Source organism: Manis pentadactyla, chromosome 13 (assembly GCF_030020395.1).
Source record: "Manis pentadactyla isolate mManPen7 chromosome 13, mManPen7.hap1, whole genome shotgun sequence".
Classification (NCBI taxonomy): Eukaryota; Metazoa; Chordata; class Mammalia; order Pholidota; family Manidae; genus Manis; species Manis pentadactyla.
This window is the reverse complement of record NC_080031.1, coordinates 99022361-99049860: the sequence shown is the minus strand read 5'-3', so window position 1 is coordinate 99049860 and position 27500 is coordinate 99022361. Positions and strand designations below refer to the sequence as shown.

Sequence of the window (27500 nt, the reverse complement as noted above, 5' to 3'; positions counted from 1 at the left end):
AAGTGACAGGGTTCTTGCCTTCAGGGATTCTCTTTATTGAGAGACACATTCTTGTAAATTCTATGGGATAATTGCTAAAAAGGTAAGAGATGCATTAGGAGCAAAGAAGGAGAGCTGTTGGCTTCAAGAAATTAGGGGAGGTTTGACAGAGGAAGTAGGAGTTAGACTTGAGGATCAATAGAAGTTGGGTGAACAAGAAGGGGCTGGTCAAGGGGGTGGTTAGTTACGGTGTTGAGTTAGGGGTCCAAGCTCAGAAAACAGTACGTGCAAAAGCCTAGGAGGGATGGACTGTGAACTTCAAGTAGTTAAGTATCGTTGAACACTAGAGTGAGGGAGAGTGGCAGGAAGGGAGATTTTTCTGGGAAGTGAAGTATTTCCTGTATGCCAGAGGTTCTTAAAACTTTGCATGATCTTCGGAAGAGCTTGTTAAACATACAGAGGCATAGCTGGACTGGGGTTATGGCGTCACAGTTTGTATACGGAGCAAACCCCTTCCCACCCCCAGACGAAGTTAGAGATCCAGGTTCTAGATCATGGGTCTCAAAAGTGGGGTGCTGGCACTTTGGATGGGCAGGATGATATATTAAAGTGTGTGTGTGTATTAAAATACTTGTTTTTCTGTTTTTAATCCTAAATTGTTAATTTGTGTTATGTATATTATGTACATAATATGCTTGTATATTTCTCACTATCTACTTTAGAAATATATGTACATGTATGAGGGTGGTGCTCAAAAATTTTTCATGATCCAAGATTTTGGATTCCAGGGTTTTAGGTATTGGAAAACAACTGAGGAATTTTTTACAGGGGAATTTAGGTTAGATTTTAGTATTGAGAACATTGAGAATAGAGGAGGGGACTTTTTATCTACCTCCCTCTGGCTTCATTCATTGCCTTTGATTTGAAAAGCTTGAAATCACGGTTGGAGTTTATAAAATAGTTGACTGTGGCTGCAGACCCTTTTGAGAGTTTCTTTAAATGAGTCAGGCTATTTACCAATAGGGGCAACCAGTTTTTGCCTGAATCCTTAAGTAAGAGAGGAATAATGAGCTGTCTCAAAGTAAAATGTTTATATTTAGTGGGTTGCAGTCTGTGAAATATATGTGCTACGTTTAGTACCACAATTTGGTGACTGCAGTCCTACAAAATATGCTTGATTCCATTGTTCATTGTAGTTTAGTGGAATCACCATGGAGGAAGATTGTTCCCTCAAGTAGTATGTTAAAGTGCACTGATGAAAAAATCCTCAGGCATAGGGATAGTAGTTTTTGCAAGAAATACTTTATATTCTTTTTTTTATTATTAAGGTATCATTGATATACACTCTTATGAAGGTTTCACAAGAAAAATAATATGGTTATTACATTCAGCCTTATTATCAAGTCCCCCTTCATACCCCATTGCAGTCACTGTCCATCAGTGTAGTAAGGTGCCACAGAGTCACTGTTTATCTTCTCTGAGCTACACTGTCTTCCCCGTGACCCCACGCACACCATGTGCACCAATCGTGATACCCCACAATCCCCTTCTCCCTCCTTCCTCACCCGCCATCCCCCACCCCTACCCTTTGGTAACCACTAGTCCCTTCTTGGAGTCTGTGAGTCTGCTGCTATTTGTTCTTTCAGTTTTGCTTCTTGTTACACTCCACAAATGAGGGAAATCATTTGGTATTTGTCTTTCTCCACCTGACTTATTTCACTGAGAATAATACCCTCCACCTCCATCCATGTTGTTGCAAAAGGTAGGATTTGTTTTCTTCTTATGGCTGTATGAAATTCCATTGTGTATATGTACCACTTCTTTATCCATTCATCTACTGTCAGACACTTAGGTTGCTTCTGTATTTTGGCTATTGTAAACAGTGCTGCAATAAACATAGGGATGCATATGTCTTTTTGAATCTGAGAAGTTATTTTCTTTGGGTAAATTCGTAGGAGTGGAATTCCTGGGTCAAATGGTATTTCTATTTTTAGTTTTTTGAGGAACCTCCATATTGCTTTCCACAATGGTTGAACTAATTTACATTACCACCAGCAGTGTAGGAGGGTTCCTCTTTCTCCGCATTCTTGCCAGCGTTTGTTCTTAGTCTTTTTGATACTGGCCATCCTAACTGGTGTGAGGTGATATCTCATTGTGGTTTTAATTTGCATTTCCCTGATAATTAGCGATGTGGAGCAACTGGTTTTGTTTTTTTAAGACAAAGAAGTTCCTAAACTTTTGAGTATTAGAGCTCTCTTCAATTAAAAAATTTTCTAGTCCTGAATTGTTTTAGTTATACGGTGATAAATTATTTAATGATAAGTCAGTATGAATTTAATAACATATTTTAATAACTTGGTGGTTTCCTGATCGAAGTAACATCTATGACCATTTGATGGGTTAGTTTATATGCTTTTGAAACATTTGTTCAGCCTTCCTAATTGCTTGATTCTCTTAAGTATCCCTGGCAAATTAATGCCTTGTCATTTTCTCAGGCCAGGAAAGAACCACTGATTAAGCATGTTAGGCAACTTTTGTAGTACCATTCTTGATTTAGTTGGAATAAAAGAGATGGCTTTTTCTTTGCTGTGGTGAATTATTTAGAGCTTGCTAATGAAAAGAATGTATGGAGCAGGGGTAAGTTTATTTTCCTTAAGCCTTGGTTCACTAACTTAGAGTCAGACACCGCAACTGTTTGCAAACTTAAATCTCTGTTCCCAAAGTTTCTCCTCTTTATTGAGACCCATCTCCCTGTTGGCTTTTTGCTCTTTGTATGCTAGTAATAGAAAAAAATTTTTTCTTTCTGTCTTTAGCAATTATTGAGGTAGTCCTTTTAAATTTTCTTTCTGTGTGAATTGTATACTATTTTGTCAAAATCTCACTTTAGAGCAAAAGTGAGTTTTCCTGTTTCTTTATATTCTATTTGAAGGTAGACCTTTTTCACATGAAAATGGCAATTTACGTTGGTAGTTGCTGATTAGCACAGGTTACTTATTAGTATAATGATAGAACTTTATTAGTATACGCAGATCTAATCTTACTACTACTATAGTGTTCTGTTAAATTGTTTGCTTCGAAAAGATTTTATACTGGGCTTTAAATTTTATAATGTCCGTACTGCAACTTTAATTGTTTCTTTGTTAGAAAGTTTAGTAATTTCTGGGTATGTCGGATAACATAGTAAGAACAAATAGGACAAGTCATGAAATAGTTAAAGGAAATGTTTTATTATACTTCTGTGGGTGGAAAAATATATTTTAAAAATGTCATCTAAAATAAAAATAGTTAATCTATTAAAGTGAAGCTATGCCTTTATTCATGTGATTTCTTTCCCTTTTTTCAGTTTTATTGAAGTATAATTTCTATACAATAGCATTCACCAGTTTAAAATGTCAGTTCAGTAAGTTTTGGCAAGTGTGTCAAACATGTAACAACCACTACTACCATCATGACATAGACACTTTCTTTCCTCCCCCAAAAGTTTGTATGCTTTCTAGTTTGCTTATCAGTGAAATGGATATAATAAAAGTACTTCCAAAGGATTTATTGTGAGGATTAAATGAATTGATACATTTAAAGCCCTTAAACTAGTTCCTGGCATGTTGTAAGAGCTCAACTAATGTTATCTGCTGTGGTTATCCATAGTATAGATGTTGGTGTTCTATCCATTCTTAGAAGCCCTTTACTACTAATTTTTTTTTCAATTAATTTTTTTATTTTGGTGTCATTAATCTACAATTACATGAAGAACATTATCCTTTACTACCAATTTTAATAGGTATTAAAGACTTTATGTTTAAGAAAGGTGTTTTTTGTTGCTATCATATGTATGTATATGTAAGTGGAGCTGAATGGAGTGCAAAAATACCTGGGGCCTTAGCAGAACTCTGGCTCATAACTGGTACGTGAAGGTATACTCACCTGAATGTACTTATCACCCAGTTAAGCTGTATTGGAATTTAATGGCATTGTTTTTATCGCTCTTGTCTCATGGTGAAGTTTGTGAGTGTAAAATACAAAATGATTTCTTATTTGCTGTCAGTACCACTATGCTAGTCAAAATCATTTAAAATGATTTTGTTGTTTTGATTTGTAATAAAATTATGCTTTTGGAGACACTTGGTTATTTTGAAAGTCTGCACATTGTAGTCTCTTGTGTCATGCTTTTATTTATTGACTGCTTTCTTTGCATTTTATTGATGCAACTGCTAAGCCATTTTATTAGATGTCTTTGGGACAGTTTTCTGTGGTACCTGATGCTGTTTGCTTTTTCTTTTTTTTTTTTCCTTTCAGAATTGGATATTGTAGCTTAAATGTTGTGTTAGTTTTCTAGGGCTTCCGTGACAGATTATTACAAATGGGACTCTAAAACAATGGAAAGTTTTCTGTCACAGATCAGGGGGCCAGAAGTCTAAAATTAGGGTGTGGGAAGGGCCATCCTCCCCCCATAAGTTTCTAGGGAAGAATCAGCCCCTGCCTTTTCCAGCTTCTAGTGGCCCTGGTGTTTGTTGTCTGTATGCTGTCAAGGACAGCGTTACTTGAATCTCTGCCTCCATCTTCACATGGTCGTCTTGCCCTCCATGTGTCTCTCTTGTGTGTCCTGTCCTCATCTCCTCCTCTTATGAAGATACTAAGTCATTGGATTTAGGACCCACCCTAAATCTAGGATGATTTCATCTTGATATCCTTAACTAATTACAAAGACCCTATTTCCCAATGAGTCCACATTCTTAGATTTTGAGTAGAAATGAGTTTTAGGGGATATTACTCAGCCCACTACATGTATCAAGGGAATAGTTAATATGATTTAAGCTCTGAAAAGGGGTGGGGAAACAGGACTAAATAATGTCAGAAATTACTTTGCAGTTTGCAGAAGTGTTATATTGGGCCACTCTCCAGCAAATGCTCTCAGTGGTGTGTTCTAGATAGGGCTTGGGGCGTTAAGTACCTTTTAGCAAGCTGGTAATAACTGACCTCCTATAATGTATATAAGATTCTTTGGATAGTTGAATGACAAAATGTGAGTTTCTGTGGTACTTTAAATCGTGAGAATTTACATCGAGTGATACTGTAGGATAGTGATTAAGAGCAAGGACTTTTCTTTGTGAGTCACACTCTCTGGGTTTATATTCTGCCTCTGACCCTTATTAGCTGGGTGGACTGTGGATAAATTGCTGAACCCTATGTAGTGTCTCATTAAGGGTTATAATAATACTTTATTATAAAGCACATGTAACTGCCTGGCACATGACAATAATTGCTCATTTAATGTTGCTGCTGATGTTTGCTTCATCATCATTGTCATCATCATTGATTCTCTTCTTCAGGAGAGAGAGACTCATCACTTGAAAGAGTTCTGCCTTTGTTTTCCCAGTAGGAGGAGTGCATTTATACTGATGAATATGTAGCTTCCTACCCAGTATTGTCTTAGAGAAGGGGAATGCTATCAGATTATCTTGTCAGAGGTTGAGAGCAGAAGAGGACACTGGATGAGACAACTGGTTCCTGGTTTCATTAATAAGACACACTAAACATGAGTAGCCATTTTAGTGATATTTAGAACTTGCTTCTGAGATATTCTAATGAATCTTCATTTTACTATACATAAAGCAAAGCTTTCTTTAACACTGTAAAGCTATCAACCAGACTTAATGTAAATTCATTAAAAATCTTATCCCTGAAGTTAACTTGTCTAACAGGTCTTATATAACTTTACTTTGAAGTTTTTCAGATGAGTAGAGTACATGTTTTAGCAGGCATTACAGGATGTTTTAGAAGTAACCATCTTCTAAACATTTGTACTGGGAATATGGTTTTCCTTCCCCTCAGTTTTTTTTTTTTTTATTAAGGTATCATTGATATACACTCTTATGAAGTAATCATCTTCTAAACATTTGTTGTAGGAATATGGTTTTTCTACCCCTCAGTATTTTTTTAAATTAAGGTATATACACTCTTAGGAAGGTTTCACATGAAAAACATTGTGGTTACTACATTCACCCATATTATCAAGTCCCCCCCATACCCCATTGAAGTCACTGTCCATCAGCATAGTAAGGTGATATAGAGTCACTACGTGTCTTCTCTGTGCTGCACTGTATTCCCTGTGGGCCCCCCACCCCCACATAATGTGTACTAATCATAATACCCCTCAATCCCCTTCTCCCTCCTTCCCCACCGCCCCTCCCCCACCCCTCCCCTTTGGTAACCGCTAGTCCCTCTTGGAGTCTGTGAGTCTACTGCTGTTTTGTTCCTTCAGTTTTGCTTTGTTGTTACAACTACAGAAATGAGGGAAATCATTTGGTATTTGTCTTTCTCTGCCTGGCTATTTCACTGAGCATAATATCCTCCAGCTGCATCAATGTTGTTGCAAATGGTAGGATTTGTTTTCTTCTTATGGCTGAATAATATTCCATTGTGTATATGTACCACTTCTTTATCCATTCATCTACTGATGGACACTTAGGTTGCTTCCATATCTTGGCTATTGTAAATAGTGCTGCAATAAACATAGGGGTGCATTATCTTTTTGAATCTGAGAACTTGTTTTCTTTGGGTAAATTCCTAGGAGAGGAATTCCTGGGTCAAGTAGTATTTCTATTGTAAGTTTTTTAAGGAACTTTCATATTGCTTTCCACAATGGTTGAAGTATAATTTACATTCCCACCAGCAGTTTAAGAGGATTCCCCTTTCTCCGCATCCTCGCCAGCACTTGTTGTTCCTAATCTTTTGGATGTTGGCCATCCTGACTGGTGTGAGGTGATATCTCATTGTAGTTTTAACTTGTATTTCTCTGTTAATTAGTGATGTGGAGCATCTTTTCATGTGCCTGTTAGTCATCTGAATTTCTTCTTTGGAGAAGTGTCTGGTCATATCCTCCGCCCATTTTTTAGTAGGGTTTTTTAATAGGATTTTTAAATTTGTTTTTTGGGTGTTGAGGTGTGTGAGTTCTTTATATATTTTGGATGTTAACCCCTTGTCAGATATGTCATTTACAAATATATTCTCCCATACTGTAGGATGCCTTTTCTACTTATGATGTCCTTTGCTGTACAGAAAATTTTTAGTTTGATATAGTCCCATTTGCTCATTTTGCTTTTGTTTCCCTTGCTTGCAGAGATGCGTTCAGGAAGAAGTTGCTCATGTTTATATTCAAGAGATTTTTGCCTAGGTTTTTTTCTGAGCATTTTATGGTTTAATGACTTATATTCAGGTCTCTGATCCATTTTGAGTTTACTTTTGTTTATGGAGTTAGACAATAATCCAGTTTCAGTCTCTCACATGTAAATGTCTAGGTTTGCCAACACCAGTTGTTGAAGAAGCTGTCATCTCCCCATTGTATGTCCATGGCTCCTTTATCGTATATTAATTGACCATATATGCTTGGGTTTATATCTGGGCTCTTTATTCTGTTCCATTGATTATTGGTCTATTCTTGTGCCAGTACCAAATTGTTTTAATTACTGTCGCTTTGTACTAGAGCTTGAAGTTGGAGAGTGTAATCTGCCCAGCTTTATTCTTCCTTCTCAGTATTGTTTTGGCTATTTGGGGTCTTTTGTGGTTCCATATGAATTTTAGAACTCTTTCCTCTAAGAGTGCTATTGGTATTTTGATAGGGATTGCATTGAATCTGTGGATTGCTTTAGGTAGGATGGCCATTTTTTTTTTTTTTTTTTTTTCAATAATTATTTTTTATTGAAGGGTAGTTGACACACAGTATTACATTACATGAGTTTCAAGTGTACAACACAGTGGTAGAACATTTATATACATAATTCTAGGTTCCAGCTATCACCCTACCAGGCTGTTACAATATCTTGACTATATTCCTTATGCTATACATTACATCCCGGTTACTAATTTATTTTACCATTGGAAGTCTGTCCTTTTTTTTTTTTTTTTTTTTTTTTTTTTTTTGTGAGGGCATCTCTCATATTTATTGATCAAATGGTTGTTAACGACAATAAAATTCTGTATAGGGGAGTCAATGCTCAATGCACAATCATTATTCCACCCCAAGCCTAATTTTTGTCAGTCTCCAATCTTCTGAGGCATAACAAACAAGTTTTTACATGTAGAACAAATTCTTACATAATGAATAAGTTACATAGTGAACAGTACAAGGGCAGTCATCACAGAAACTTTCGGTTTTGCTCATGCATTATGAACTCTAAACAGTCAGTTCAAATATGAATACTCATTTGGTTTTTATACTTGATTTATATGTGGATACCACATTTCTCTCTTTATTATTATTATTTTTAATAAAATGCTGAAGTGGTAGGTAGATACAAGATAAAGGTAGAAAACATAGTTTAGTGTTGTAAGAGAGCACATGTAGATGATCAGGTGTGTGCCTGTAGACTATGTGTTAATCCAAGCTAGACCAGGGCAATAAAACATCCACGTATGCAGAAGATTTCTCTCAGAACAGGGGGGGTGAGGTTCTAAGCCTCACCTCTGTTGATCCCCAATTTCTCACCTGATGGCCCCCCTGCGACTGTGCCTGTCTTAGGTTGTTCCTCCCTTGAGGAATCTTACCCGTCTCTGGCTAACCAGTCATCTTCCGGGGCCATACAGGGAAATGTGAAGTTGGTAAGTGAGAGAGAAGCCTTATTGTTTGAAAAAGTTAGCTTTTTACTTCTTTGCATATTTATGCCCTGTGGCTTCTATGCCCAGCATTTGTCTTGAGGTATCTTTACCACTTGGAAGAATTATGATACTCGGTAGATTTGATATGAGGCACGAATTCTATTTAAGGGTTGTAATTAGGAAGGAAGAAGAAAAGCTATAGAAGTAGCAGGCGGAAGAAAACATGGGAAGATTGATTATTTCTTTGATATATCTTCTTGTAGAGTAACTTCAGCATGTATAGGTTTTAAGCTACTACTTAAATTGCACACACACATTAACATAATAGGAGTATAGTTACATAACCAAAGCATATCTGTAATTACCAGCCATCTGCAGTGAAACCAAGAAAACCATTAAGGCACCTTAGGCATTTGTGAAAACTTATCTATGATATGGTGGATATTGTCCAACTGAACTTGAACAGTCTGAGAGAAATCAGACAAATTAAAACAACCCATTCCTGGGGACTGTTCACATGCCATATGTTCTTTTAACAGTAAATAGTCTGTAGTTGTAAGACTTTGGAGCGCTACAATTTGCACTTCTCCAAATTCTTGGTTGAGTTCCAACAGTATAGATCCAGTCCAATTTTGTTGTTTTACTGTATGCACAGGCCAGCTTAGATATCTCCTTCCTCATTCCCATGGCAGGTCCAGGAACTGGTGGGATGAGTGCATCTACAGCTGTAGCAGTGCGTGGATCCTTGTTGGGGTTTTTTGATGATCATCTTCTGGCATGAGTCTTCCAGAGGGTGCAGATGTTGGAAGTTCTTTTTCATATCGTATCTTAGTTCATTTTTGGGGTAGCCCAATTAGGCTTTGATCCTCTGTATAAACACAAACAGACCCTTTGCCTACACTTTTATATGCCCTTTATACCCTTGTGTAGAACTCGTTGGAGGTTACCACACAGGAACTGCACTTTTTTTTTTTTTTTTTTTTTTGCTATCACTAATCTACACTTATATGAAGAATATTATGTTTACTAGGCTCTCCCCTATACCAGGTCTCCCCTATAAACCCCTTTACAGTCACTGTCCATCAGCATAGCAAAATGTTGTAGAATCACTACTTGCCTTCTCTGTGTTGTACAGCCCTCCCTTTTCTCCTACCCCCCATGCATGTTAATCTTAATACCCCCCTACTTCTCCCCCCCTTATCCCTCCCTACCCACCCATCCTCCCCAGTCCCTTTCCCTTTGGTACCTGTTAGTCCATTCTTGAGTTCTGTGATTCTGCTGCTGTTTTGTTCCTTCAGTTTTTCCTTTGTTCTTATATTCCACAGATAAGTGAAATCATTTGGTATTTCTCTTTCTCCGCTTGGCTTGTTTCACTGAGCATAATACCCTCCAGCTCCATCCATGTTGCTGCAAATGATTGGATTTGCCCTTTTCTTATAGCTGAGTAGTATTCCATTGTGTATATGTACCACATCTTCTTTATCCATTCATCTATTGATGGACATTTAGGTTGCTTCCAATTCTTGGCTATTGTAAATAGTGCTGCAATAAACATAGGGGTGCATCTGTCTTTCTCAAACTTGATTGCTGCGTTCTTAGGGTAAATTCCTAGGAGTGGAATTCCTGGGTCAAATGGTAAGTCTGTTTTGAGCATTTTGATGTACCTCCATACTGCTTTCCACAATGGTTGAACTAACTTACATTCCCACCAGCAGTGTAGGAGGGTTCCCCTTTCTCCACAGCCTCGCCAACATTTGTTGTTGTTTGTCTTTTGGATGGCAGCCATCCTTACTGGTGTGAGGTGATACCTCATTGTAGTTTTAATTTGCATTTCTCTGATAATTAGCGATGTGGAGCATCTTTTCATGTGTCTGTTGGCCATCTGTATTTCTTTTTTGGAGAACTGTCTGTTCAGTTCCTCTGCCCATTTTTTAATTGGGTTATTTGTTTTTTGTTTGTTGAGGCGTGAGAGCTCCTTATATATTCTGGACGTCAAGCCTTTATCGGATGTGTCATTTTCAAATATATTCTCCCATACTGTAGGGATCCTTCTTGTTCTATTGATGGTGTCTTTTGCTGTACAGAAGCTTTTCAGCTTAATATAGTCCCACTTACTCATTTTTGCTGTTGTTTTCCTTGCCCGGGGAGATATGTTCAAGAAGAGGTCACTCATGTTTATGTCTAAGAGGTTTTCGCCTATGTTTTCTTCCAGGAGTTTAATGGTTTCATGGCTTACATTCAGGTCTTTGATCCATTTTGAGTTTACTTTTTTTTTTTTTTTTTTTTTTAATAATTATTTTTTATTGAAGGGTAGTTGACACACAGTATTACATTACATGAGTTTCAAGTGTACAACACAGTGGTAGAACATTTATATACATAATTCTAGGTTCCAGCTATCACCCTACCAGGCTGTTACAATATCTTGACTATATTCCTTATGCTATACCTTACATCCCGGTTACTTATTTATTTTACCATTGGAAGTCTGTCCTTTTTTTTTTTTTTTTTTGTGAGGGCATCTCTCATATTTATTGATCAAATGGTTGTTAACGACAATAAAATTCTGTATAGGGGAGTCAATGCTCAATGCACAATCATTATTCCACCCCAAGCCTAATTTTTGTCAGTCTCCAATCTTCTGAGGCATAAAAAACAAGTTTTTACATGTAGAACAAATTCTTACATAATGAATAAGTTACATAGTGAACAGTACAAGGGCAGTCATCACAGAAACTTTCGGTTTTGCTCATGCATTATGAACTCTAAACAGTCAGTTCAAATATGAATACTCATTTGGTTTTTATACTTGATTTATATGTGGATACCACATTTCTCTCTTTATTATTATTATTTTTAATAAAATGCTGAAGTGGTAGGTAGATACAAGATAAAGGTAGAAAACATAGTTTAGTGTTGTAAGAGAGCACATGTAGATGATCAGGTGTGTGCCTGTAGACTATGTGTTAATCCAAGCTAGACCAGGGCAATAAAACATCCACGTATGCAGAAGATTTCTCTCAGAACAGGGGGGGTGAGGTTCTAAGCCTCACCTCTGTTGATCCCCAATTTCTCACCTGATGGCCCCCCTGCGACTGTGCCTGTCTTAGGTTGTTCCTCCCTTGAGGAATCTTACCCGTCTCTGGCTAACCAGTCATCTTCCGGGGCCATACAGGGAAATGTGAAGTTGGTAAGTGAGAGAGAAGACTTATTGTTTGAAAAAGTTAGCTTTTTACTTCTTTGCATATTTATGCCCTGTGGCTTCTATGCCCAGCATTTGTCTTGAGGTATCTTTACCACTTGGAAGAATTATGATACTCGGTAAATTTGATATGAGGCACGAATTCTATTTAAGGGTTGTAATTAGGAAGGAAGAAGAAAAGCTATAGAAGTAGCAGGCGGAAGAAAACTTGGGAAGATTGATTATTTCTTTGATATATCTTCTTGTAGAGTAACTTCAGCATGTATAGGTTTTAAGCTACTACTTAAATTGCACACACACATTAACATAATAGGAGTATAGTTACATAACCAAAGCATATCTGTAATTACCAGCCATCTGCAGTGAAACCAAGAAAACCAGTTAGGCACCTTAGGCATTTGTGAAAACTTATCTATGATATGGTGGATATTGTCCAAATGAACTTGAACAGTCTGAGAGAAATCAGACAAATTAAAACAACCCATTCCTGGGGACTGTTCACATGCCATATGTTCTTTTAACAATAAATAGTTTGTAGTTGTAAGACTTTGGAGCGCTACAATTTGCACTTCTCCAAATTCTTGGTTGAGTTCCAACAGTATAGATCCAGTCCAATTTTGTTGTTTTACTGTATGCACAGGCCAGCTTCGATATCTCCTTCCTCATTCCCATGGCAGGTCCAGGAACTGGTGGGATGAGTGCATCTACAGCTGTAGCAGTGCGTGGATCTTTGTTGGGGTTTTTTGATGATCATCTTCTGGCATGAGTCTTCCAGAGGGTGCAGATGTTGGAAGTTCTTTTTCATATCGTATCTTAGTTCATTTTCGGGGTAGCCCAATTAGGCTTTGATCCTCTGTATAAACACAAACAGACCCTTTGCCTACACTTTTATATGCCCTTTATACCCTTGTGTAGAACTCGTTGGAGGTTACCACACAGGAACTGCACTTTTTTTTTTTTTTTTTTGCTATCACTAATCTATACTTACATGACGAATATTATGTTTACTAGGCTCTCCCCTATACCAGGTCTCCCCTATAAACCCCTTTACAGTCACTGTCCATCAGCATAGCAAAATGTTGTAGAATCACTACTTGCCTTCTCTGTGTTGTACAGCCCTCCCTTTTCTCCTACCCCCCCATGCATGTTAATCTTAATACCCCCCTACTTCTCCCCCCCTTATCCCTCCTTACCCACCCATCCTCCCCAGTCCCTTTCCCTTTGGTACCTGTTAGTCCATTCTTGAGTTCTGTGATTCTGCTGCTGTTTTGTTCCTTCAGTTTTTCCTTTGTTCTTATATTCCACAGATAAGTGAAATCATTTGGTATTTCTCTTTCTCCGCTTGGCTTGTTTCACTGAGCATAATACCCTCCAGCTCCATCCATGTTGCTGCAAATGATTGGATTTGCCCTTTTCTTATAGCTGAGTAGTATTCCATTGTGTATATGTACCACATCTTCTTTATCCATTCATCTATTGATGGACATTTAGGTTGCTTCCAATTCTTGGCTATTGTAAATAGTGCTGCAATAAACATAGGGGTGCATCTGTCTTTCTCAAACTTGATTGCTGCATTCTTAGGGTAAATTCCTAGGAGTGGAATTCCTGGGTCAAATGGTAAGTCTGTTTTGAGCATTTTGATGTACCTCCATACTGCTTTCCACAATGGTTGAACTAACTTACATTCCCACCAGCAGTGTAGGAGGGTTCCCCTTTCTCCACAGCCTCGCCAACATTTGTTGTTGTTTGTCTTTTGGATGGCAGCCATCCTTACTGGTGTGAGGTGATACCTCATTGTAGTTTTAATTTGCATTTCTCTGATAATTAGCGATGTGGAGCATCTTTTCATGTGTCTGTTGGCCATCTGTATTTCTTTTTTGGAGAACTGTCTGTTCAGTTCCTCTGCCCATTTTTTAATTGGGTTATTTGTTTTTTGTTTGTTGAGGCGTGAGAGCTCCTTATATATTCTGGACGTCAAGCCTTTATCGGATGTGTCGTTTTCAAATATATTCTCCCATACTGTAGGGATCCTTCTTGTTCTATTGATGGTGTCTTTTGCTGTACAGAAGCTTTTCAGCTTAATATAGTCCCACTTACTAATTTTTGCTGTTGTTTTCCTTGCCCGGGGAGATATGTTCAAGAAGAGGTCACTCATGTTTATGTCTAAGAGGTTTTCGCCTATGTTTTCTTCCAAGAGTTTAATGGTTTCATGGCTTACATTCAGGTCTTTGATCCATTTTGAGTTTACTTTTGTATATGGGGTTAGACAATGGTCCAGTTTCATTCTCCTACATGTAGCTGTCCAGTTTTGCCAGCACCACCTGTTGAAGAGACTGTCATTTCGCCATTGTATGTCCATGGCTCCTTTATCAAATATTAATTGACCATATATGTCTGGGTTAATGTCTGGATTCTCTAGTCTGTTCCATTGGTCTGTGGCTCTGCTCTTGTGCCAGTACCAAATTGTCTTGATTACTATGGCTTTATAGTAGAGCTTGAAGTTGGGGAGTGAGATCCCCCCTACTTTATTCTTCTTTCTCAGGATTGCTTTGGCTATTCGGGGTCTTTGGTGTTTCCATATGAATTTTTGAATTATTTGTTCCAGTTCATTGAAGAATGTTGCTGGTAGTTTCATAGGGATTGCATCAAATCTGTATATTGCTTTGGGCAGGATGGCCATTTTAACGATATTAATTCTTCCTAGCCACGAGCATGGGATGCGTTTCCATCTGTTAGTGTCCCCTTTAATTTCTCTTAAGAGTGACTTGTAGTTTTCAGAGTATAAGTCTTTCACTTCTTTGGTTAGGTTTATTCCTAGGTATTTTATTTTTTTGGATGCAATTGTGAATGGAGTTGTTTTCCTGATTTCTCTCTCTGTTGGTTCATTGTTAGTATATAGGAAAGCCACAGATTTCTGTGTGTTGATTTTGTATCCTGCAACTTTGCTGTATTCCGATATCAGTTCTAGTAGTTTTGGGGTGGAGTCTTTAGGGTTTTTTATGTACAGTATCATGTCATCTGCAAATAGTGACAGTTTAACTTCTTCTTTACCAATCTGGATTCCTTATATTTCTTTATTTTGTCTGATTGCCGTGGCTAGGACCTCCAGTACTATGTTAAATAACAGTGGAGAGAGTGGGCATCCCTGTCTAGTTCCCGATCTCAGAGGAAATGCTTTCAGCTTCTCGCTGTTCAATATAATGTTGGCTGTGGGTTTATCATAGATGGCCTTTATTATGTTGAGGTACTTGCCCTCTATTCCCATTTTGCTGAGAGTTTTTAACATGAATGGATGTTGAACTTTGTCAAATGCTTTTTCAGCATCTATTGAGATGATCATGTGGTTTTTGTCTTTCTTTTTGTTGATGTGGTGGATGATGTTGATGGACTTTCGAATGTTGTACCATCCTTGCATCCCTGGAATGAATCCCACTTGGTCATGGTGTATGATCCTTTTGATGTATTTTTGAATTCGGTTTGCTAATATTTTGTTGAGTATTTTTGCATCTACGTTCATCAGGGATATTGGTCTGTAGTTTTCTTTTTTTGTGGGGTCTTTGCCTGGTTTTGGTATTAGGGTGATGTTAGCTTCATAGAATGAGTTTGGGAGTATCCCCTCCTCCTCTATTTTTTGGAAGACTTTAAGGAGAATGGGTATTATGTTTTCCCTGTATGTCTGATAAAATTCCGAGGTAAATCCATCTGGCCCGGGGGTTTTGTTCTTTGTTAGTTTTTTGATTACCTCTTCAATTTCATTGCTGGTAATTGGTCTGTTTAGATTTTCTGTTTCTTCCTGGGTCAATCTTGGAAGGTTATATTTTTCTAGGAAGTTGTCCATTTCTCCTAGGTTTCCCAGCTTGTTAGCATATAGGTTTTCATAGTATTCTCCAATAATTCTTTGCATTTCCGTGGGGTCCGTCGTGATTTTTCCTTTCTCGTTTCTGATACTGTTGATTTGTGTTGACTCTCTTTTCTTCTTAATAAGTCTGGCTAGAGGCTTATCTATTTTGTTTATTTTCTCGAAGAACCAGCTCTTTGTTTCATTGATTTTTGCTATTGTTTTATTCTTCTCAATTTTATTTATTTCTTCTCTGATCTTTATTATGTCCCTCCTTCTGCTGACCTTAGGCCTCATCTGTTCTTCTTTTTCCAATTTCGATAATTGTGACATTAGACCCTTCATTTGGGATTGCTCTTCCTTTTTTAAATATGCTTGGATTGCTATATACTTTCCTCTTAAGACTGCTTTTGCTGTGTCCCACAGAAGTTGGGGCTTAGTGTTGTTGTTGTCATTTGTTTCCATATATTGCTGGATCTCCATTTTGATTTGGTCATTGATCCATTGATTATTTAGGAGCATGTTGTTAAGCCTCCATGTGTTTGTGAGCCTCTTTGCTTTCTTTGTACAGTTTATTTCTAGTTTTATGCCTTTGTGGTCTGAAAAGTTGGTTGGTAGGATTTCAATCTTTTGGAATTTTCTGAGGCTCTTTTTGTGGCCTAGTATGTGGTCTATTCTGGAGAATGTTCCATGTGCACTTGAGAAGAATGTATATCCCGCTGCTTTTGGATGTAGAGTTCTATAGATGTCTATTAGGTCCATCTGCTCTACTGTGTTGTTCAGTGCTTCCGTGTCCTTACTTATTTTCTGCCCAGTGGATCTATCCTTTGGGGTGAGTGGTGTGTTGAAGTCTCCTAGAATGAATGCATTGCAGTCTATATCCCCCTTTAGTTCTGTTAGTATTTGTTTCACATATGCTGGTGCTCCTGTGTTGGGTGCATATATATTTAGAATGGTTATATCCTCTTGTTTGACTGAGCCCTTTATCATTATGTAGTGTCCTTCTTTATCTCTTGTTACTTTCTTTGTTTTGAAGTCTATTTTGTCTGATATTAGTACTGCAACCCCTGCTTTCTTCTCACTGTTGTTTGCTTGAAATATGTTTTTCCATCCCTTGACTTTTAGTCTGTACATGTCTTTGGGTTTGAGGTGAGTTTCTTGTAAGCAGCATATAGATGGGTCTTGCTTTTTTATCCATTCTGTTACTCTGTGTCTTTTGATTGGTGCATTCAACCCATTAACATTTAGGGTGACTATTGAAAGATATGTACTTATTGCCATTGCAGGCTTTAAATTCGTGGTTACCAAAGGTTCGAGGTTAGCCTCTTTAGTATCTTACTGCCTAACTTAGCTCGCTTATTGAGCTGTTATATACACTGTCTGGAGATTCTTTTCTTCTCTCCCTTCTTGTTCCTCCTCCTCGATTCTTCATATGTTGGGTGTTTTGTGCTGTGCTCTTTCTAGGAGTGCTCCCATCTAGAGCAGTCCCTGTAAGATGTTCTGTAGAGGTGGTTTGTGGAAAGCAAATTCCCTCAGCTTTTGTTTGTCTGGGAATTGTTTAATCCCACCGTCATATTTGAATGATAGTCGTGCTGGATACAGTATCCTTGGTTCAAGGCCCTTCTGTTTCATTGTATTAAATATATCATGCCATTCTCTTCTGGCCTGTAGGGTTTCTGTTGAGAAATCTGACGTTAGCCTGATGGGTTTCCCTTTATAGGTGACCTTTTTCTCTCTAGCTGCCTTTAACACTCTTTCCTTGTCCTTGATCTTTGCCATTTTAATTATTATGTGTCTTGGTGTTGCCCTTCTTGGATCCTTTCTGTTGGGGGTTCTGTGTATTTCCGTGGTCTGTTTGATTACTTCCTCCCCCAGTGTGGGGAAGTTTTCAGCAATTATTTCTTCTAAGATACTTTCCATCTCTTTGCCTCTCTCTTCTTCTTCTGGGACCCCTATAATACGGATATTGCTCCTTTTAGATTGGTCACACAATTCTCTTAATATTGTTTCATTCCTGGAGATCCTTTTGTCTCTCTCTATGTCAGCTTCCATGCGTTCCTGTTCTCTGATTTCAATTCCATCAATGGCCTCTTGCATTCTATCCATTCTGCTTATAAACCCTTCCAGAGTTTGTTTCATTTCTGCGATCTCCTTTCTGGCATCTGTGATCTCTTTCCGGACTTCATCCCATTTTTCTTGCGTATTTCTCTGCATCTCTGTCAGCATGTTTATGATTCTTATTTTGAATTCTTTGTCAGGAAGACTGGTTAGTTCTGTCTCCTTCTCTGGTGTTGTCTCTGTGATCTTTGTCTGCCTGTAGCTTTGCCTTTTCATGGTGATAGGAATAGTCTGCAGAACTGGGACGAGTGACGGCTGGAAGGACTTCCTTTCTTGTTGGTTTGTGGCCCTCCTCTCCTGGGAGAACAGCGACCTCTAGTGGCTTGTGCTGTGCAGCTGCATGCAGACAGGGTTTCTGCTTCCTGCCCGGCTGCTATGGAGTTAATCTCCGCTGTTGCTGTGGGCGTGGCCTGGCTCGGGCAGCTACTCCAAGATGGTGGAGTCGCGTTGGAGCAGGAGCTGCTGGGAGGCTATTTATCTCCGTAAGGGGCCCCCCTGCTCCCTGCAGCCCAGGGGTTAGGGTGCCCAGAGGTCCCGGATTCCCTACCTCTGGATTAAGTGGCCCGCCCTGCCCCTTTAAGACTTCCAAAAAGCACCCGCCAAAACAAAACAACTACCACAAAAAAAAACAAGAAAAAAAAATTTTTTTAATTAAAAAAAAAAAAAAAATTTTTTTTATTTAAAAAAAAAAAGGTGGTCGTTCGTTTTTCTTTATTCTCCGGTGCCAGCCTCAGGCCTCTGCTCACCGGTCTTTCTGCCCTGTTTCCCTAATATTGGGGTCCCTGTCCCTTTAAGACTTCCAAACAGCGCTCGCCAAAACAAAGCAGCAAAAAAGCAAAAAAAAAAAAAAATGGTCGCGCGCTTTTCTTATGTCCTCTGTCGCCCAGCCTCCAGTGCCTGCTCACTGTTCTTGCTGCCCTGTTTTCCCAGTATCGAGGGCCCTGCACTCTGGCCCGGATGGCGGGGGCTGGGTGCTCGGCAGCCCTGGGCTCCGTCTCCCTCCCGCTCTGCCTGTTCTTCTCCCGCCGGGAGCTGGGGGGAGGGGCGCCCGGCTCCCGTGGGGCCGGGGCTTGTATCTTACCCCCTTCGCGAGGCGCTGGGTTCTCTCAGGTGTGGATGTGGTCTGGATATTGTCCTGTGTCCTCTGGTCTTTATTCTAGGAAGGGTTGTCTTTGTTATATTTTCATAGATATATGTTGTTTTGGGAGGAGATTTCCGCTGCTCTACTCACGCCGCCATCTTCCGCCCCTCCCCCAGGATGGCCATTTTGACAATATTAATTCTTCCTATCCATGAGCATGGGATGTGTTTCCATTTTTTAGTATCTTCTTTAATTTCTCTCATGAGTGTCTTGTAGTTTTCAGGGTATGGGTCTTTCACTTCCTTGGTTAGGTTTATTCCAAGATATTTTATTCTTTTGGATGCAGTTGTGAATGGAATGTTTTCTTGATTTCTCTTTCGGCTAGTTCATCACTAGACAGATGTGTATTCATTTTGTATCCTGCAACTTTGCTGAATTCAGTTATTAGTTCTAGTAGTTTTGGGGTGGATTCTTTAGGGTTTTTTATGTACAATATCATGTCATCTGCAAACAGTGAAGTTTAACTTCTTCCTTACCAGTCTGGATGCCTTTTATTTCTTTGTGTTGTCTGACTGCCATGTCTAGGACCTCCAGAACTACATTGAATAAAAGTGGGGAGAGTGGGCATGCTTGTCTTGTTCTTGATCTTAAAGTAAAGGCTTTCAGCTTCTTGCTGTTAAGTATGTTTGCTGTGGGTTTGTCATATGTAACCTTAGGTACTTGCTCTATATACCCATTTTGTTGTGAGTTTTTATTATGAATGGATGTTGAATTTTGTTGAATGCTCTTTTAGCATCTATGGATATGATCATGTGGCTTTTGTCCTTCTTTTTGTTGATGTTGTGGATGATGTTGATGGATTTTCGAATGTTATACCATTCTTGCATCCCTGGAATTAAATCCTGCTTGATTATGATGGATGATCTTTTTGATGTTCTTCTGAATTTGGTTTGCTAACACTTTGTTGAGTATTTTTTTGCATCTATGTTCATCAGGGATATTAGTCTGTAATTTTCTTTTTTTTTGTGGTGTCTTTGTCTGGTTTTGGTATTAGAGTGATGTTGGCTTCATAGAATGAGTTTGGAAGTATTCCCTCCTCTTCTACTTTCTGGAAAACTTTCAGGAGGATGGGTATTAGGTCTTCACTAAATGTTTAATAAAGTTTTTCTGTGAGGCCATCTGGTCCAGGGATTTTGTTCTTAGGTAGTTTTTTGATTACCAGTTCAATTTTATTGATGGTAATTGGTCTGTTCAGATTTTCTGTTTATTCCTTGGTCAGCCTTGGAAGGTTGTATTTTTCTAGAAAGTTGTCCATTTCTTCTAGGTTATCCAATTTGTTAGCATATAATTTTTCATAGTATTTTCTTATAATTCTTTGTATTTCAGTGGTGACTAGTGATTTTTCCTTTCTCATTTCTGATTCTGCTTATATGTGTAGACTCTATTTTTCTTGATAAGTCTGGATAGGAGTTTATCTCTTTTGTTTATTTTTTCAAAAAACCAGCTCCTGGTTTCATCGATTCTTTGTCCTTTTATTCTTCTTAGTTTTATTTATTTATGCTCTGATCTTTATTATGTCTCTCCTTCTACCTATTTCGGAACCTCATTTGTTCTTCTTTTTCTAGTTTCATTAATTGTGAGTTAGGCTTTTCATTTTGGATTGTTCTTCTTTCTTGAGGTAAGCCTGTATTGCAATATGTTTTGCTCTTAGAACAACCTTCGCTGCATCCCACAGATTGTGGGGTATTGAGTTTTTGTTTTCATTTGTCTCCATATATCGCTTGATCTCTGCTTTTATTTGGTCATTGGTCAATTGATTATTTAGGAGCATGTTGTTAAGCCTCCATGTGTTTGTGGGCTTTTTTGTTTTCTTTGCATAATTTATTTCTAGTTTCATACCTTTGTGGTCTGAGAAGCTGGTTGGTACAATTTCAATCCTTTTGAATTTACTGAGGCTCTTTTTGTAGCCTAGTATATGATCTTTTCTTGAAAATCTTCCATGTGCACTGAGAAGAATGTGTATCCTGTTTTTGGGTGGAGTGTTCTGTAGATGTCTGTTAGGTCCATCTGTTCTAATGTGTTGTTCAGTGCTTCTGTCTCCTTACTTATTTTCTTTCTGATTGATATGTCCTTTGGAGGAAGTGGTGTGTTGAAGTCTCCTCAATTGATCTATTACATTCTATTTCCCCATTTACTTCTGTTAATATTTGTTTCACATTTGTACGTGCTTCTATGTTGTGAGAATCGATATTTATATTGGTTATATCCTCTTGTTGGATTGACCCCTTTATCATTATGTAATGTCCTCCTTTGTCTCTTCTTACTTTCTTTGTTTTGAAGTCTATTTTGTCTGATAGAAGTACTGCAGTTCTTGCTTTTTTCTCCCTATTAGTTGCATGAAGTATCTTTTTCCATTCCTTTACTTTTAGTCTGTGTATGTCTTTGAGTTTGAAGTGAGTCTCTTGTAGGCAGCATATAGATGGGTCTTGCTTTTTTATCCATTCAGTGGCTCTATGTCTTTTGATTGGTGCATTCAGTCCATGTACATTTAGGGTGATTATTAATAGGTATGTGCTTACTGCCATTGCAGGCTTTAGATTCTTGGTTACCAAAGGTTCAAGGGTAACTTCCTTACTATCTAAGTGTCTAAATTTAACTACTTAGTATGTTATTACAAACACAATCTAAAGGTTATTTTTCTTTTTTTTCTCCTTTTTCTTCCTCCTCCATTCTTTATATATTAGATACCATATTCTGTACTCTTTCTCTATTCCTTGACTGACTTTGGATATAGTTTATTTGCTTTTGCATCTGCTTCGTAATTAATTGGTCTGCTTTCTTTGCTGTGGTTTTATTTCCCCTGGTGACAGCTATTTCGCCTTAGGAACACTTCCATCTATAGCACTTCTTTCAAAATACACTGTAGAGATGGTTTTTGGGAGATAAATTCTTTCAGCTTTTGCTTATTTGGAAATTGTTTGATCCCTTATTCGTATTTAAATGATAGTCTTGTGGGTGGAGTATTCTTGGTTTGAGGCCCTTCTTCTTCATTGCATTAATTATATCATGCCGCTCCTGTCTGGCTTGTAAGGTTTCTGTTGAGAAGTCTGATGATAGCCTCATGAGTTTTCCTTTGTATGTGATCTTTTTTCTCTCTCTGGCTGCATTTAATATTCTGTCCTTATCCTTGATCTTTGCCATTTTAATTATTATATGTCTTTGTGTTGTCTTCCTTGGGTCCCTTGTGTTGGGAGGTCTGTGCACCTCCATGGCCTGAGAGACTATCTCCTTCCCCATATTGGGAAAGTTTTCAGCAATTAACTCCTCAAAGACACTTTCTGTCCCTTTTTCTGTCTCTTCTTCTGGTACCCCTTTAGTGCGAATATTGTTCTGTTTGGATTGGTCACATAATTCTCTCAGTGTTCTTTCATTCCTAGAGATCCTTTTTTCTCTGCCTCATCTTCTTTGTATTACTGTTCTCTAATTTCTATTTCACTTACTGTCTCCTCTACTTCCTCTAATCTGCTTTTAAATACCTGTTTTTAAGATACTGTGTTCTTGAACGTTTGTATCTCATTCCTGAATTCCTTTCTGAGTTCTTGAATATTTTTGTGTACCTCCATGGGCATGTGTATGATTTTTATTTTGAAATCCCTTTCTGGAAGATTGATGAGGTCAGTTTCACTTGGTCCTCTTTCTGGTGTTCGTGGGACTTTGGTTTGAAACAGGTTCCTTTGACATTTCGTATTTGTAGGTGGCGCCCTCTAGTGCCCAGACGCTCTACTCTCGAGCTGCTCAGCCTCTGTAGTGATGTCGGGGGTTGTAGGTAAGCAGCTCTGGTGCGTCGGGAGGAAAGAGCTCTTTCCTGCTTCCCGGCTGCAGTACCTGCCTCCACTGCCAAGGCTAGTGACCGAGCATGCAGGTAGAAGCCTCTTTGCTTTGCGTTTATTGCTGCCATAGGCGGGACCTCCCTCTGGCTGGCCTAATGCAAGGGCACGGGTAGCCGGTTTGTGAGCTGATGCTGGCCAGGAGGAAGGCGCAGCAAGCTGTGTATCACAGTGGGGGGCCCAGGAGCTTTATAGCCATTCAGGGGGATGGAGTACCTGAAGCTCCTGGAAGTTCCCAACCTGCTGGGCAGTGCGCACCCACTTTTGTCCACCTGTCCTTTCTCCTGAACAGCAACTCTATGCATTCCTTGCCGCTGTAGCAGCCCTCTTGCTGTTAGGAAGACTGCCCACCTTTCTGTTGTCCCAGAGCTGCTGGACGTGGATCCCTGTTTTCCACAAGCAATTCGAATCTCAGTCTCTCCAAGTGTTCCACCTGTCTTACCTTTCCAACCCCACTGATCTCCAGAGTACCATGTAATGTAGGTTTGTGCTTCTAGAGCAGATCTCCAGGACTTGGTGTTCAGCAGTCCTAGGCCTCCACTCCCTCCCTGCTCCATTTCTCTTCCTCCCTCCAGTGAGCTGGGATGGGGGAATGGCTTGGGTTCCTCTGGATCATGGCTTTGCTACTTCACCCTTTTCCTTGAGGTCTGCTGGGTTCCCCTGGTTGTAGACAGTCTGGCACAGCCTTCTTTCCTGTTGCTCTTTCAGGATTTGATGTATTTCCTTTATTTTCATATTGTATGTGCTTTTGGGAGGTTTCTGTCTCACCTCTCATGCTGCTATCCTTAATCCGCCCCCTTCTCAGTTTTTAATGTTCTTCCTTGAGGTATATTTTACTAATAAGACTTTTGAAAACCACCTGAATGATAATACTTTTATGCTTACCTGAATCCTCTTGAGCAGAGTGTAGTTGTGTAGTTTACTGAACTTACTAAGAGATTTAAAAATAGATTACTAGAATTCAGAGAGGATGATGAAACCAAATATTAAACACATTGCCAAACAGGTTTTCCCTCTCTCCCCAACTGATTTGTTAGTCCTTTTACATTAATGCAAAGAGAAAGGAAACTGATTCTTCATTGCATGCTAATATTATCTGAGTTAAGTTTAACAGGCTGTTTGGACTTACTCTTATTTTATATAAGGAAACCCAGGCTTGGAGATAGGGAATTTGTTCACAGAATGGTGGAATTGACATTCAAATGTCAGTCTTTCTGGTTCTGTCAACTGCTGTTTTGCATCATGTGCTATTGCCTCTCCAAATCAGAAAACTCAAAGTATGTTCTGCTAAGAAAGCATTTGTTACATACAAAGAAAACAATAAAGTACATAAGGGCAGTTATAAGCTTAAAATCATGTCTTTGATTCTTTGATCTGAAAATGCCTCCATGTTTAGTTTTGAGTGTATGAGGACAGAATGGAGCTGAGTGGGGTGCATGTATGTTCACATGGAGGGTCCATTGAAGAAAATGGGTTGAATAGTATAATCCCTGAAGATGTGTACTGTCCAAGATGCTCCTGTGCAATTAATTTATTTTTAGGAGAAAGATTCGTATCTGTCTCATCTCTCATGCTGCTATCTTTAATCCTCCCCATAATAATTTGAAAGTCATAATTTGAAAATCTGCAAATTTTGTGCGAAGATTTTGCTTCAAACTAGGTCACAGATTTTTCAGGCAAAAGAATGCTTTTCAGCATAGGTGCCCTCCTACATGGACTAACTGATTATTTTCTAGTCTTTTCTCACAGATACAGATGTTTTGGGAAATTGAAAGAACTGCTTTTTTCTTTTGTAGATTAACTGCTGAAGTACTGATCGAGTTCTGTGTTTCTTCAATGAGGAACTACAGGCTGATCTTCTGCCATAATCTCAAACAACCATAAATGACAAAAGAATGCTTGCTCAGTGAGGGTAGCTGGTGCAGAAGCCATTTTTTAAACTTAGGCGTTTAAGTACTTAAAGGTAAGTTTTCAAAATGGCAACTATTCCATATTGTATAAATCCAGGGGTTTTGGAGTTTATTCCTGTTGCTGCTATTTGATTATTAACTTGAGGGTTTGTACTTACTAGCTAGTGCCAGATGTGTTGAAGAATGAATCTTGCTTGTTTAAAACTAAATTTGTGCCATTTTGCTGAAGTTAATTTCTGTTAAGTTGGACGGATTGCTTCCCAGTCATGTTGTTTCCCAATCTCTTGATCCAGTGGATACAACTACTATATACGTGGTGCTTATTTTTGTAAACTTTACAATCCTGTTTAGGTTTATTTTTTTGCTCTGTTATCTTGCTCTTAAGTGAGAAAGGAATTGTTTCTCTAAGATGATGAAAAAGGCCCACTGGGTCTCATTTTGTTATCAACTTTGAAGAAAGTTTTCTTTCTTTTAAAAATAGTCCTTTCCCACATAAAGTGACTATTTTATTTTAGAAAATGAGTCTTTCTTGGGATTGCTTGTTCTTTGATGCTTCAGATACTGGAAGCACCATTTTCTCCCACTGCTTTACTGATCACAGTTCCTACAAAGTTAAGACATATAATTTATTTTTTTGAACTAAAGTGACTGGAATTTTTTTCTTTTAGTATTGATAAAAGAACAGTCTCATTGAAAATTGATGTCTAGAACTGAAAAAGTTCCTTCATTTATAAAAACATGACTGCTCTGTTACATGGAAATAATAACTGATTAGTCAGCAGTCAACTCAGCCAGCTTTATTTGTGAAACAGGGAAATAAAAACTTTTCAAAAAAAATAAAAAAACTGATTAGTCTTGTCTTATTAGCCCATTATTTATAAAAAGTGATTATTTGCCCATTTGTTTATAAAAAGTGATACTCTCCTGTTTTGGGTGCTTATGAATTAAGGGGTGAGATGGGCTTCATATAGCAGAGTATAAAGATGATTAGTTTGGCCTTTTACCTACGTCATTAATAGTTTGGTCAGTATGAGTCCTGTGAGAGGCATGTTTGTCCCTTAACTTGCCTTTGGGACATTAATGTCTTTGCCAACTTTAATGGTCAACTTTGACATTGTTTGATAAATATGCAAATACTAAAGGGAACATTAAGAAGTAACTATACATAGTATAGAAAATGCTTAGCTGCTTGTATTGAGCTTTATTTGTAGAACACACTGTGGGCTTGATAACTGGAACATATTTAATGGATGAGAACACTTTTAGGTCTAAAGCATTTTTCTTTAATGTATTTAGTCATATTGACACCTGTTGGTCATTGTAGTCTTTTTCTTTAATTTTTTTTTTTTGTCTTTCATTTGGCAGAAAAGACAGCTTTGATTTCTGGCTGCAAAAAGATATGAGGAAGAGCTCCTCCCCTTCCTTGAGTAACTGCAACTCCGTTCTTGCTAGCAAAATATTTGGAATTCCACTTGATGAGCTGCAGCAGGGAGGACATCCAGACAGTGAAGTTCCATTCATAGTCCGCCACGTTGTGGACTATATTGAGGAACATGGTATAAATTTCCTTACTAAGAGGGCTAGCCTTTGTTAATAAACACAACTTATCCCTTTTGGCCTTGGATTTTTTTTTGTATGAAAAGTCCAAAATACAGTGAGGAAAAACAATAGTTCTTTCAGTGTATTTTTTTACTTAAAACTCATGTACTTCGAAATGCCTCACATAGTCTGTCTTGGTTGGGGGAAGGGTGATAGGAATATATATATATAGATAGATAGATAGATAGATATCATTAATGTACAATTACTTGAACAACATTATGGTTACTAGATGATAGGAATATTTTTAATGGGTACTACAGGATGGGATAAAATAGAATATTCCTCAGGACAGAGACTGTGTGTTTCTAGATGTATAATTTGATGCTGTTTAGCCTGATCAGGAGTCAAGAATGGCTTTCCAAAAGTATGAATATTTTAAGTTGATTGGAGAATGAACATATATAGCCAAGTTGAAGCTTATTTAATTTTTGCCTTGAGCTAATGTAGGAGGTCTGGAGCAACAAGGACTTTTTCAAGTCAACGGAAATGCTGAGACGGTGGAGTGGCTTCGGCAGAGATACGACAGCGGAGAAGAGGTGGATTTGGTTAAGGAAGCAGATGTTCCCTCAGCTATTAGTCTTCTTAGGTTTTTCCTTCAAGAACTTCCCGAACCTGTTATCCCTGGCAGTTTGCATATTCACTTGATGCAGCATTCTCAAGGTAGCATAACTTGATTCTTACCAATCAGTCATTTAATATTAATTTCAAAGTCCTTACCTTTTAGAAATCTTGACATGTAAACACTAATTATAGTAGTTCTGAGTTTAATTTCTTACATCCCTGTTTGGGGATGTATACTCCTAGGGGCTGTATGGTCTATCTTGTCAAGGGAATGGCAACTTCTTAGTCCCCTGTAGTGCTATTTACTTTTTATTATTAGTAAGCCTATGGTACAGGGTGAGGAGAAGGATGAAAAGCAGGAGACAAACAACAAGGAATAGGAGCACAGGGAAAGAAGAAAAAATATGTAAAGTAATAAGTGTGGCAGGATGTCCAATCATAGCCAGTGACGTTGCTTAGTGGTAATGTTACTCTTAAGGTGTTTATTGGTTTGATAGAACTTTCTAGCAGAAACCAGAGACAACTTTGATTCTAGGTTTGGAATATACCTAAAGCTTGTTCTTGGACACCTGCCTGCAGGAAATAAAATATCACCAAGCCAAATAAAGAAAAACAAAATTGATTTGTCCTTGTTGGGTTAGTGTTTTGGTGGTGACTTAGCTGGAATGGCATAGCGACAGGAAAAATAAAGGTAAAAGAACCAAGAAATGAGGAATTACTTTTCTGTTCC

At 38.3% G+C, this 27500-nt stretch overlaps 1 protein-coding gene across 9 annotated transcripts in view; it reads left to right on the top strand.

Moving 5' to 3' along the window:
- Positions 1 to 27500, top strand: part of FAM13B (family with sequence similarity 13 member B) — a 123178-nt gene that overhangs the window by 32323 nt on the left and 63355 nt on the right. For all 9 annotated transcript variants that reach the window (XM_036897518.2, XM_036897539.2, XM_036897513.2 and 6 more), the window contains 3 exons: positions 24494 to 24660; positions 25973 to 26163; positions 26657 to 26869. In XM_036897518.2, the coding sequence (XP_036753413.2) occupies positions 26007 to 26163; positions 26657 to 26869 (370 nt within the window). In that variant the 5' untranslated portion in view covers positions 24494 to 24660; positions 25973 to 26006. The remainder of the gene's footprint in view (positions 1 to 24493; positions 24661 to 25972; positions 26164 to 26656; positions 26870 to 27500) is intronic.